Raw genomic sequence first — 13,547 nt, forward strand, 5'->3', positions numbered from 1 at the left:
ACTCCTCCTCACCCTCACCCCACACCCCCTCACCCACACCTCCTCACCCCACACCTCCTCACCCTCACCCCACAGCCCACACCTCCTCACCCCTCACAACACACCTCCTCACCACACACCTCCTCACCACACACCTCCTCACCCCACACCGCCTCACCCTCACGTGTTCCCAGGGCCCCCCTTCATAGCATCACTGTGTTGTGTTCCCAGGGCCCCCCTTCATAGCATCACTGTGTTGTGTTCCCAGGGCCCCCCTTCATAGCATCACTGTGTTGTGTTCCCAGGGCCCCCCTTCATAGCATCACTGTGTTGTGTTCCCAGGGCCCCCCTTCATAGCATCACTGTGTTGTGTTCCCAGGGCCCCCCTTCATAGCATCACTGTGTTGTGTTCCCAGGGCCCCCCTTCATAGCATCACTGTGTTGTGTTCCCAGGGCCCCCCTTCATAGCATCACTGTGTTGTGTTTCCAGGGCCCCCCTTCATAGCATCACTGTGTTGTGTTCCCAGGGCCCCCCTTCATAGCATCACTGTGTTGTGTTTCCAGGGCCCCCCTTTGTAGTGTCCCCTCCTGAGAACATCACAGTGAACATCTCCCAGGACGCCTTCTTCACCTGCCAGGCGGAGGCCTACCCTGGGAACCTCACCTACACCTGGCTCTGGGAGGAGGACAATGTCTTCTTCAAAAAGTACTACCATGGTTACAGGGGCTAATCTCAGGGTACTACTAAGAAACACTGTGAATACACCAGTACTAAGTGAATAAACTGTGTAATACAGCAGTACTAAGTGAATAAACTGTGTAATACAGCAGTACTAAGTGAACTAAGTGTTACTGAAGCGTGCGCTGGTTTCCTGACAGGTCCTAGTCTAAGGGTCCCTCTCTACACTCTGTGCTGTCAGTGCATGAGCCTGAGGGGGGGGGGGGTGCGTGCATGTATGCATGCATGCGTGTGTATGGTTGTGTGTGTGTGTGTGTTTCTGCTCTCTGAAAGGTCTTCCAGGAAATGCCTCGGCCACAGGGCATGACATTTTCACTCTCCAGCAGGAAACCGTTTTGGACAGAGACAAAGCAGTTGTCCAACCTTTCATTCTGCGCCCTGTGGCTGCAACCACTATGAATTACAGTTCATTACATACATAAGGTGCATTCAAGACTGCTTAAGGATATGCCAAAGTCCATTTAGTCAATGTCATCATGCTGCTGTGGTCCCTAACCACACAGAAGACAGTGATTTAATACTGTGCATCTATGGTATGTGGACTGAAGGCCATATTTATAGCCCATCTTCAAAATCGTCACATTGTTTGGTGTACACCACCAAGTCATTCAGAAGATGCGTTTATCCAAAGTGAATGTTGATGTCATTTCAGCCTTAGTATCTTAACCCTTAATATCTGCATGTAGTATGACATCATCTATGATGACGTCCATCACCATTCAGCTTGACATATACTTAATTACATTTACATTTAGTCATTTAGCAGACGCTCTTATCCAAAGCGACTTACAGTAAGTACAGGGACATTCCCCCGGAGGCAAGTAGGGTGAAGTGCCTTGCCCAAGGACACAATGTCATGTGCACCGGCCAGGAATCGAACTGGCAACCTTCAGATTACTAGCCCGATGCTCTACCCGCTCAGCCACCTGACTCCCACCTGATTAATATATTATACTCCCTTCTCCACCCCTCCACCATCCTCCTCTCTTTCCTCTCTCCCTCCCTCGTCCCTCCTCCCTTTCCTACAGTGACCTGAAGCGCAGAGTCAGTATTTTGATCGACGGCTCCCTCATCATCTCCCATGTGAAGCCGGAGGATGCTGGGAAGTACACCTGTAGCCCTAGCAACAGCCTGGGCCAGCCCCCATCTGCCTCCGCCTACCTGGACGTGCAATGTGAGTTCCTGATAGGTTAGTTGTGAGGTTAGCTCCTATGTTAGCTCCTAGGCCATCTCCAAGATCAGCTGCTAGGATAGCTCCGATGTTAGCTTCTGGGTTAGCTGCTAGGTTAGCTCCTAGGTTAGCTGTTAGGCTTGTTCCTATGTTAACTCCTAGGTTAGCTGTTAGGCTAGCTCCTATGTTAGCTCCTAGGTTAGCTGTTAGGCTAGCTCCTATGTTAGCTCCTAGGTTAGCTGTTAGGCTAGCTCCTATGTTAGCTCCTAAGTTAGCTGCTAGGTTAGCTCCTAGGTTAGCTGTTAGGCTAGCTCCTATGTTAGCTCCTTGGTTAGCAGTGTAGGAAACATAAATTGTAGGTGTTAAGTTATAAGGTGGGATAATCTCTAACCCATCTACTGTGTAGGTAGAGGTACACAGGTTAACCAGGAGGGTTACACAGGAAGTTACACAGTAGGGTTACACAGGAAGTTACACAGTAGGGTTACACAGGAAGTTACACAGTAGGGTTACACAGGAAGTTACACAGTAGGGTTACACAGGAAGTTACACAGTAGGGTTACACAGGAAGTTACACAGTAGGGTTACACAGGAAGTTACACAGTAGGGTTACACAGGAAGTTACACAGGCCTCCAAGCTCAGTCTGTCTTCTTCTCTGCCAACAGCTCTGTTAGCCCTGTTCCCATCACACTGCCAAACACTCTGTCTCTCTCTCTCTCTCTCCCTCTCTCTCTCTCTCTCTCTCTCTCTCTCTCTCTCTCTCTCTCTCTCTCTCTCTCTCACTCACTCACTCACTCACTCACTCACACACACACACACACACACACACACACACTGTGTTCCTCCTCTGTCTGCAGTGTTTGTGAATTCAGAATGTCCATCTAGGTCAGTCCTACTAAGTGGATGCTTATCTCCTCAGTTATCCTCTCACCCTCAAGAAAGCTTTTTAATGTCCAGTGCCTGTGTAGTGACTGTGGTCAGTCGATAGACACAACACTGAGTTGAACATGTTCCCTGTCCTCCAGCCAGGGTGGCCTCTAAGGTGGATTCCTTCAGCAGGAGGGCAGCAGGAACAAGCGGGTGACACTGCCCCAAATTCTGCCCGTCGTTTGCCAACCAACTACTGGTCTGTGGGTAGTCAAGGCAACAGACATTTATCCCCCCCTCTCCCCCGGCACAAAATTGGATTTTTGTGTGTGTGCCTAGCAGAGGCGTGTAGCACCAGTCAGGAGGGAGGGAGGGAAGGAGGGAGGGAGGGAGGGGAGGATTACATCATTGTTGCTACAGCAGCCCCTTCACTCCTGCATGGGTGCAGATAGATACAGTATCCCTTTCTCCCTTATCCTCCTCTCTCTCTCTCTCTCTCTCTCTCTCTCTCTCTCTCTCTCTCTCTCTCATCCATCCACCCCTCTGTCTCTCTCTCTCCATCTCTCTCTCTCCATACCTCTGTCTCTCTATCTCTCTCTCTCTGTCTTTCTCTCTGTCTCTCTTTTGAACAGCGATCATTTTCCTAAAGCAACTTGCTGCCGGGGCTAGAATTCAGGCAGCTAGTGTTGTTCTATTTTTAGCATCTGGAGGATATTCTGGTGTGTGAGGGTTGTGTCTGCCGCTGGGCTGAGTACAGCGCACTGCTGAGGCATCACTGATGGCTGTTGTGGCTCGGTTGTGGGTTCTGTAACGAGAACCAAAACAGGATTCTTGGACGTCCCTGGGCATCTGTCTCTCTCTAATTTTCTCTCCCTCTCTATCTCCCTCTCTCTCTCTCTCTCTCTCTCTCTCTCTCTCTCTCTCTCTCTAGTTCTGTCTCTCTCTCTCTCTAGTTCTGTCTCTCTCTCTCTAGTTCTCTCTCTCTTTCTCTAGTTCTCTCTCTAGTTCTCTCTCTTTCTGCCTTTGTCTAGTTCTCTCTCACTGAACGTACATCTATAATTTCATCTCTCGCACCCTCTATCGCTCCAGCCTTTTCTTTTCTTTATTTCTGTCTGCTCCCTCTCTTTGCCATGCGCCATCAACTGTCTGCATCTCAACTGTCAACATCTGTCAACCCTCTGCACCTCTGTCCCCCTCTCTCTTCTTTCCCTCTGTCTCCCCCTCTTTCCTCTCCCCTCTCTCCTCCCTCTATTTCTCTCTCCTTTCCCCTCTCTCTTCTCTCTCTCTCTCTCTTCTCTCTCTCTCTGTCTCTCTCTCTTCTCTCTCTCTCTCTCTGTCTCTCTCTCTTCTCTCTCTCTCTCTCTGTCTCTCTTCTATCCCCCTCCCCATCTTTTTCTGCACATCTACAATTACATCATCTTTTCAACTCTGCTGTGCTCTCAGTCTTCCTCTCCTCCAGTGTCCCCCTCCCCCCTCCAGTGCCCCCCCTCCAGTGTCCCCCTCCCCCCTCCAGTGTCCCCCTCCCCCCTCCAGTGTCCCCCTCCCCCCTCCAGTGTCCCCCCTCCAGTGTCCCCCTCCCCCCTCCAGTGTCCCCCTCCCCCCTCCAGTGCCCCCCCTCCAGTGTCCCCCTCCCCCTCTCAGGTGTATTCCCCCTCACTGCCAAGAGAGAAGGTGGGGAAAGAGTGTGTGTAATGGTCTTTTTCTTCGGAGCAGAGCTATGGACACACACACACACTTCATCATTTGTCCCACACATCACCTCACAGACACACAAGCATATGCCCCCCCCCCCCCCACACACACACACACACACACACACTGGCCACAGAGACTTAAACCTCCGCCGTCATGACCAGCTGGCTCGGTCTGAGAGAGAGAGAGAGAGAGAGAGAGAGAGAGAGAGAGAGAGAGAGAGAGAGAGAGAGAGAGAGAGAGAGAGAGAGAGAGAGAGCGGGAGAGAGAGAGAGAGAGGAGAGAGAGGAGAGAGAGAGGGAGAGAGAGAGAGAGAGAGAGACAGAGAGAGAGAGAGGAGAGAGAGGGAGAGAGAGGGAGGGGGAGAGGCGGGAGGGTGGAAGGGGGGGGGAGGGGAGAGGGAATGAGAGAGAGAGAGAGAGGGAGGGGGAGAGGCGGGAGGGTGGAAGGGGGGGGAGGGGAGAGGGAATGAGAGAGGGAGAGAGAGAGAGATAAGAGGAGCAGGAGGGAGGGAGTGAGGGGAGGTGACATCATCCCCTTGTGGAAACCCTCTCCCCTGCAGTGACGTCACCTGTGGATGCAGACAGATGCTGAGGCTGGGAGGCTGGGTGACGGGGCCCCCACCAGGCCACAGAGGAAACTGCAGTATCTCAGAATGACAGCTCTGTAGCAGATCTGGAACCCCTCTGTATGTCTGAGGTGGAGAGAGGACACGGGGGAGCATATGTGTAAGGTTATCCTGTAAGGTTATCCTGTAAGGTTATCCTGTAAGGGAGGAGACAGGTATGTACAGGTGCACCCGGTGTAGTCTGTCCCCTCTCCCCAGCTCTGCTTCTCTCTGGTGTAGTCTGTCCCCTCTCCCCAGTCCTGCTTCTCTCTGCTGCACAGTCTGTCTCCTCTCCCCAGTCCTGCTTCTCCCTGGTGTACAGTCTGTCCCCTCTCCCCAGCCCTGCTTCTCTCTGCTGTACAGTCTGTCTCCTCTCCCCAGCCCTGCTTCTCCCTGGTGTACAGTCTGTCCCCTCTCCCCAGCCCTGCTTCTCTCTGCTGTACAGTCTGTCTCCTCTCCCCAGTCCTGCTTCTCTCTGGTGTACAGTCTGTCTCCTCTCCCCAGCCCTGCTTCTCTCTGGTGTACAGTCTGTCCCCTCTCCCCAGCCCTGCTTCTCTCTCTACAAGCTGTTGACAGTGTATTTTTTATTAGTATATGTACTTGAAAATCCCCTTTCTGACTGTCATCTCTCAGTGGAGGCTGGCAGGTTTGGCGTACTTGCTACCCCACTGTGAGCATGCTGCTTGTGGGCAGGGTGAGGGGAGGTCGAGGCAGAGTGAGTGGAGGCAGTGGCTGGAGGCAGCCAGACTGGGATATCTGCTTAGGGCTGACTCACCAGTTGAGGGTGTGGTATTCACTACAAGGTGGTTGTGGTTCATTGTAATGTAGAGAGCATCCGGTCCCATTCATCAGGCTGTGTGAATGAACATGCAGCAGAAGTCAGGACAGATCTTCAGCTAGACTTTAGTATTGCTTCTACCCAGTCCAGTATTATACTCACTATGCTTCTGTGGTCATGTAAACATGTTTTGACATGGTCTCCCTCCCCCCTCTCCAGACCCAGCCCGGGTGGTCAACATGCCTCCTGTCATCTACGTGGCCATTGGGCTCCCTGGGGTCATCCGCTGCCCGGCAGACGCCAGCCCCCCGGTGACACTGGTCCAGTGGAAGAAGGACGGCCTTCCTCTGAGGATAGAGAAGGTGGGCGGGGCCTGGGGGGGACCCGGAGGAAGTGTGGTTCTACCGTTAAACATTGAGCACAAGGGGGGGGGGGGGGAGCAGTCAGTTTGGTAGGAAAGCAGTGAAGAAGATGGAGGAGGTAACTAAGTGTTGCTATGCAGTTACATGGTAGGTAACTAAGTGTTGCTATGCAGTTACATGGTAGGTAACTATGTGTTGCTGTCATTCAGTATCCGGGCTGGAGCCAGATGGAGGATGGAAGCATCCATGTGGCCGAGGTGACAGAAGACTCTCTGGGCACCTACACCTGCATGCCTTACAACGCCCTGGGCTCCATGGGACCCTCTCCTCCTGCCCCCCTGGTGCTAAAGGTATCAGCATGCTAACTTATCTAGCTCAGGGAGTCCTATGTGTTTCTATGTGAAAGATTTTAAAGGTACCTTATCATGCAAAGTTAGCTAGGTGAGTGATTCCTAAAAGTCCTATTATAGTATTAGCATGTGGCTTGTTAGCTCAGCGGCTACGCCCAGTTCCAGCCCTGACTTGCCCCCGTGGGGTGCTGTGTCTCTGGGCAGGATCCTCCCAAGTTCTCGGTTGTTCCTGGAGGGGAGTACCGGCAGGAGGCCGGGAGAGAGCTGATCATCCCCTGTGAGGCAGAGGGAGACCCTTTCCCCAACATCACCTGGAGGAAGGTGAGACACACCTGTCTGTGTGTGTGTGTCTGTGTGTGTGTGTGTGTGTTGCTAACCGTTGCTGTGCTGCAGGTGGGGAAGCCGGGCAGGACCAAGCACAACATCCTGGCACGGGGCAGCTTACACCTCCAGTCTCTGGGGAAGGACGACCAGGGGGAGTGGGAGTGTGTCGCCACCAACGACGCCACAAGCATCACTGCCAGCACACACCTGCTAGTCACTGGTACCTATAACACACACACCAAGACCCCTTTTCAAAATACGTTGGTAAATACCTCATCCAGCAGTGTGTTCAGACTGAGCAGGGTTGTTCATAGAAAGGTCATGTGCAGTCAGGAGTTGGGGTGTCATAGAAAGGTCATGTGCAGTCAGGAGTTGGGGTTACTCAGGGCTAACCCTAACCCAAATCCAGTCCCTTGCCTGGGGCTGAGAGCAGCGTAGTAGGTCACCAGAGAGCCATCTGCTCTGTAATGCATCAAACAAGTTGTTTTATGAAGTGGAATGTGTCCGAGAAGGTGCTTGTGCTCATGTTATGACCTCCCACCCCAGGCACAAGCCCCCACGCCCCCACCAGAGTCCAGGCCTCCGTCTCCTCCACCTGGGCCAACATCTCTTGGGAGGGGGGCTACGACGGAGGCTTCCAGCAGACGTTCTCAGTCTGGTACGGCCATGTGTGAGTCCTCCCCGCATGCTTTGCTTTCTGCTTCTTCTCCTCCTTTTCCTTCCTCCTCTCGATGTCTCTCCTTCTGTGCCTGCAGTGGAGTGCTCCTCAGCCTCACCGGGTCTGTCTTACTGAGTTACCTGCGCCTCAGGTATGTGGTGCTCCTGCACTACCTCCCCCAGCTCTGCAGGGGGCGCTGCTGCTGGGCGCAGGGACACGTCTATTGGAGCTTTGCTTTGATCTGCTTTCTGACAAAGGAAGTTTCACTGAGGGCAAACAAAACTGAGGTGCTTTAAGACTTGAAAGTCTTGTTTCCCCCTCATCTTGAAGGAATGTGAGTTGTTAGTGGACAGGATGTGAGTTGTTAGTGGACAGGATGTGAGTTGTTAGTGGACAGGATGTGAGTTGTTAATGGACAGGATGTGAGTTGTTAATGGACAGGATGTGAGTTGTTAGTGGACAGGATGTGAGTTGTTAGTGGACAGGATGTGAGTTGTTAGTGGACAGGATGTGAGTTGTCAGTGGACAGGATGTGAGTTGTCAGTTGACAGGATGTGAGGTGTTAGTGGACAGGATGTGAGTTGTTAATGGACAGGATGTGAGGTGTTAGTGGACAGGATGTGAGGTGTTAGTTGACAGGATGTGAGGTGTTAGTGGACAGGATGTGAGGTGTTAGTGGACAGGATGTGAGGTGTTAGTGTACAGGTTGTGAGGTGTTAGTGGACAGGATGTGAGGTGTTAGTGGACAGGATGTGAGGTGTTAGTTGACAGGATGTGAGGTGTTAGTTGACAGGATGTGAGGTGTTAATGGACAGGATGTGAGTTGTTAATGGACAGCATGTGAATTGTTAATGGACAGGATGTGAGTTGTTAATGGACAGGATGTGAGGTGTTAGTGGACAGGATGTGAGGTGTTAGTTGACAGGATGTGAGGTGTTAGTGGACAGGATGTGAGGTGTTAGTTGACAGGATGTGAGGTGTTAGTTGACAGGATGTGAGGTGTTAGTGGACAGGATGTGAGGTGTTAGTGGACAGGATGTGAGGTGTTAGTTGACAGGATATGAGGTGTTAGTGGACAGGATGTGAGGTGTTAGTTGACAGGATGTGAGGTGTTAGTGGACAGGATGTGAGGTGTTAGTGGACAGGATGTGAGGTGTTAGTGGACAGGATGTGAGGTGTTAGTGGACAGGATGTGAGGTGTTAGTTGACAGGATGTGAGGTGTTAGTGGACAGAATGTGAGGTGTTAGTTGACAGGATGTGAGGTGTTAGTGGACAGGATGTGAGGTGTTAGTTGACAGGATGTGATGGTGAGACAGTGGCTCTGGATCATCAGTAACCATGGTAATGCTTTACATGAATATTCAGGCAGTTTCTGGAAGAACAGCTACAACATTATCCTACATCATTACCCCTTTCACACAGACCTAACCCTAACCCTAACCCTCACACAGACCTAACCCATCAGTCCACTCTGGACCCTGAAAATCATTAAGATGAAGTCACTTCATAATAGGAGCTGAAAGTGAGCCACAATATTACGGTAGTTATTTCATTCATTAAATTTGTTTTGACTGTTATTAAACTGCTTACTTAACTATAAAGCTACAAGAACGAAAGGTCATCTCAAAACCTTGATTATCAGTTACAATAAGATGTGTCTAAATCGAGCCTAGTACTAGTCAATGACAAGGATTTCTTACACCATTTCTACTGGCAAGGTTAGCATGACAACTCTGTATTCAGTGGTATGACAGACATGCGTTTGATCTGGAGAGTTACCTTGGATGATCCTGGCTTCACCACAGAACACATGTAGCCAAGTTCATTAATACAATAATCAGTCATTCATGCAATATAATAGTTTTGTAATTCATCCTCTATAATAGAATGTGGGGTGTAGTAAGTAACCTGGGGTAGATAAGCTCCTAATGTACAGGGTGGGTTCGTTCAGCCATGCAGACAGATATCATCAATGTTACTGCACGCTATCCCCTTACACAGCCCTTACTGACACGGTAGTCTTCTCTCTCCTCTCTGCCTTCCCTCTACCTGCACCCCTCCCTGAAGCTACGCTAACGCTATGCAGAAACCCTACACCTAACTGCTGTCTGCTAACATAGTACCTCATGCTACTCCTCTGGCTACTGGAATGATGATGGGCATCAACCTTTTGTCCTAGTTGTTTGTTTTGGTTTGTTTTGTTTTCAGCTAAACCGGATCCCTTAAACTGGTAATGTCTCAGTTTAAGGGATTTCTGTACTAAACAGTCATTTGCAAGTTATTGTGAGCAGAGGGTTCATATTTAATTTGATAAAGATTCAGGCGAACATTATATTCACGCACAGGCAACACTATATTCATACAGAGCATTCAGAGCATGCACACCTTGCCAGAGGCAGTCAGGGATGTTTAGAGGCAGTCAGGGATGTCTAGAGGCAGTCAGGGATGTCTAGAGGCAGTTAGGGATGTCTAGAGGCAGTCAGGGATGTCTAGAGGCAGTCAGGGATGTCTAGAGGCAGTTAGGGATGTCTAGACGCAGTCAGGGATGTCTAGAGGCAGTTAGGGATGTTTAGAGGCAGTCAGGGATGTTTAGAGGCAGTCAGCATGTTTAGAGGCAGTCAGCATGTTTAGAGCCATGGCTGAACCTGAACCAAGTGCACGACATGAGCTTCCCACCAAACGAGTGACTGAGATCAAATACGACTGTTTATAAAATCCTCAGCTATGTGTGATAGAAGCTATCTGTTTGACAGTGGTTGTGTGAAGTACTCTGTGTTTCGTTCAGAGGTATTCAAACCCCAAAATGTTTTTACAGGGGCTGAAAGTTTTACTTTGCCCTCATGTGGTCCGTGTCCATGCGTCCGTTCTCCCCACCCTCTCCCTCTCTACCCCCCTCTCCTTCCCCCCTTCTCTCTCCCTCCCCACCCTCTCCCTCTCTCCCCACCCTCTCCCTCTCTCCCCCTTCTCCCTCCTCCCCTCTCTCTCTCTCCTCACCCTCTCCCTCTCTCCCCCCTCTCCCTCCCCCCTCTCTCTCTCTCCCCACCCTCTCCCTCCCCCCTCTCTCTCTCCCCCCTCTCCCTCCCCCCTCTCTCTCCCTCCCCACCCTCTCCCTCTCTCCCCCCTCTCCCTCCCCCCCTCTCTCTCCCTTCCCACCCTCTCCCTCTCTCCCCCCCTCTCCCTCCCCCCTTCTCCCTGACCCCCTCTCTCTCCCTCCCCACCCTCTCTCTCTCTCTCCTCACCCTCTCCCTCTCTCCCCCCCCTCTCCCTCCCCCCTCTTTCTCTCTCCCCACCCTCTCCCTCTCCGCCCCCCCCTCTCCCTCCCCCCTCTCTCTCCCCTCCTCTCCCCCTCTCTCTCCCTCCCCCCTCTCTCCCTCCTCCCTTCTCCTCTTCCCCTCTCTCTCCCCCTTCTCCCTCCCCCCTCTCTCTCCCCCCTCTCTCCGTCCCCCTCTCCCCTCCCCTCCTCTCCCCCCCCTCTCTCTCCCTCCCCCCTCTCTCCCTCCTCCCCTTTCCCCTTCCCCTCTCTCTCCCCCTTCTCCCTCCCCCCTCTCCCGCAGGGTGAAGAGGGAGCTGCTAGGGCCCCATGACTGGCTGTCTCTGCCCGTGCCCGGGGGGCAGAGCTGGCTGCTGGTGGCCGGTCTGGAGCCCCAGACAGCTTACCAGTTCAGCGTCCTGGCTCAGAACAAGCTGGGGACTGGCCCCTTCAGTCAGGTCGTCACTGTGAACACACTAGGTAACTCTCGCTCCCACAGCACTGTGTGCTACAGAACAGAGAAAGAGAAAGTGGTTGTTGATACAACTGCCAAGTTGCGTAAATTGCTGATGCAATTTTTTCAGTAGTATGCTGTTTGAAAATCTTTCCCTCCCTCCCTCCCTCCCTCCCTCCCTCCCTCCCTCCCTCCCTCCCTCCCTCCCTCCCTCCCTCCCTCCCTCCCTCCCTCCCTCCCTCCCTCCCTCCCTCCCTCCCTCCCTCCCTCCCTCCCTCCCTCCCTCCCTCTCAGTATTTCCCATCAGTCCTCCTGAACCCCTGGTGCTGCTCACCCCACCACGTTGCCTCACAGCTAACCGGACCCAGCAGGGGGTCCTGCTGTCCTGGATCCCTCCAGCCAATCACACAGCGCCTATCCAGCATTACGTCATGGAATTCCGTCTTGGGGAGAGGTGGGACCTTCTGGACGACAACATCCCTGCCGGCGACACCGAGCTCCTGGCCAGAGACCTCATCCAGGTAAGACCTCATCCAGGTAACTACCCTGTCCCTCATCCAGGTAATCTGCCAACTATGGAAGCAAATCAGTGACATCATTTTTTTAAGGCATTGAATACTAAATATTGGAATTTAAACACCACCAAATTTGTTGGTTTTGAATTCACCTCTTAAAAATTTAAATATTAATTTATTTCAATGTAAAAATTGATCAAAAAATTCAGGTTTCGGAAATTCAGGCTGCTCCAATTGCTCGCATTTGAGCAGCCTGAATTTTGTTATATTTGAATCGCTGAGGCTTGAATTATTTTTGCTGAAGTTTGGAGATCTGAATTTGACGGTTCAAATTGTGTCTGAATTTCTGAACCAACAAAAAAATACATAAAACCTTCTGGCTGTTGAAGTTGGACATGTGTGTTTGCAGTCCAGAGTGGTGTACAGGTGTGGTGTCAGTGAGCTTTCTAGTAAGCTCGGGAGCTTACTAGAAACCTAGGGGTATGTTAATACTGCGCTACCTGCAACACATGCGGACAGATCATCCAGAGAGTCCCATAAACGTAATATTTTTGGCTAAAATAATTGATTAAAAAAATATCCGTCCATACACAGTCCTGTACATATGTATTTGCAACCATGTTCTTGATTGAAACGTTTTTTTAAATTGCTAGCTTGCTGTGCTAATGTTACATTGCTGATTTCTACAACGGTCCCGCATTTCTCTGATTAGCCTTGAATGGACTTTATGCATGTCTACAGTTTTAATTAAACTCCAGTGAATTTTAAACAAATTTAGTTTGATATCAGTGCATAACACCACTTGCTTTGGAGGAATCCATATATGTCACCGTAACCAAGTTTTGTCTCATTTCTTAGGGCTATGTAGCCCTTACCCCTCAGTTACGAGACATAAGGGCTAGGTGGAAACTAAGGATCTAGGGGTAGACAGAGAATTGGGATTCGGCCTTAACCTGCTGCTGAAAGTTGTTGAGCGAGTGTTCTGCCAGGGGAGAATTATTGGTTGTTTTCAACTGTAGGAATCTGTGTTCTCACCAGTGTCTCAAAAGTCTCAACAGAAACCATGACATCACTTCTCTCTCACGTGACTGAGAAGGTCGAGTGCTTTTTCTTGTTGTAATCATCACAGCTGCACACGCTCCTTCTCATGTCTTCTCAATGCCCTTCCCCCTCCCCTTCCCCCTCCCCTTCCCCCTCCCCTTTCACCTCTCCCCTTTCACACACTGCTGAAGCATCACTGATGGCTGTTGTGGCTCGGTTGTGGGTTCTGTAACGAGAACCAAAACAGGATTCTTGGACGTCGCTGGGCATCTGTCTCTCTCTAGTTTTCTCTCACTCTCTCTATCTCTATCTCTCTCTCTCTCTCCTCACCTGAGAAGACAGGGGCAGAGACCCAAAGCTCACACACACACAAACCCTCTCTCTCACACTCTCTCTCTAACCCTAACCCTCTCTCTTCTCTGTCCCTTCCTCTCTGGTTCTCTGTCTGGTGTTAGGAGGCGTGGTATGAGTTCCGGGTCCTGGCGGTGATGGAGGACTTGGTCAGCGAGCCCAGCAACATCGTAGGAGTGTCCAGCACAGGTCAGTCCACTCCTCACCCAGCCCAGCAGCTTCTGTACGCTCAACAGTGCAAAATATGTCGTTATCAATCATCTACAGTAACTCAATCATATAACTCGTCAATGTTAAGTGTTGGTCTTGATTTACATCCACAAAAATTGTCAATTCGTCACATTAAAAGAACACCTTCAGTTCCACGTACTTCAGTTTACAATGTCCCACCCTGAAAAGTATGAGAT

General features: G+C 51.1%; 1 protein-coding gene across 3 annotated transcripts in view; it reads left to right on the forward strand.

Annotated features, from left to right (window-relative positions):
- igsf9bb (immunoglobulin superfamily, member 9Bb) overlaps nt 1-13,547 on the forward strand; it is a 52,437-nt gene that overhangs the window by 22,764 nt on the left and 16,126 nt on the right. For all 3 annotated transcript variants that reach the window (XM_084684411.1, XM_084684413.1, XM_084684412.1), the window contains exons 6-15: nt 544-685; nt 1,747-1,892; nt 6,054-6,196; nt 6,406-6,546; nt 6,751-6,867; nt 6,940-7,090; nt 7,417-7,540; nt 11,084-11,259; nt 11,528-11,754; nt 13,245-13,329. In XM_084684411.1, coding sequence (XP_084540537.1) covers nt 544-685; nt 1,747-1,892; nt 6,054-6,196; nt 6,406-6,546; nt 6,751-6,867; nt 6,940-7,090; nt 7,417-7,540; nt 11,084-11,259; nt 11,528-11,754; nt 13,245-13,329 — 1,452 coding nt within the window. The remainder of the gene's footprint in view (nt 1-543; nt 686-1,746; nt 1,893-6,053; nt 6,197-6,405; nt 6,547-6,750; nt 6,868-6,939; nt 7,091-7,416; nt 7,541-11,083; nt 11,260-11,527; nt 11,755-13,244; nt 13,330-13,547) is intronic.

Source organism: Hypomesus nipponensis, chromosome 20 (genome assembly GCF_054491055.1).
Source record: "Hypomesus nipponensis isolate SF chromosome 20, ASM5449105v1, whole genome shotgun sequence".
NCBI classification, from domain to species: domain Eukaryota; kingdom Metazoa; phylum Chordata; class Actinopteri; order Osmeriformes; family Osmeridae; genus Hypomesus; species Hypomesus nipponensis.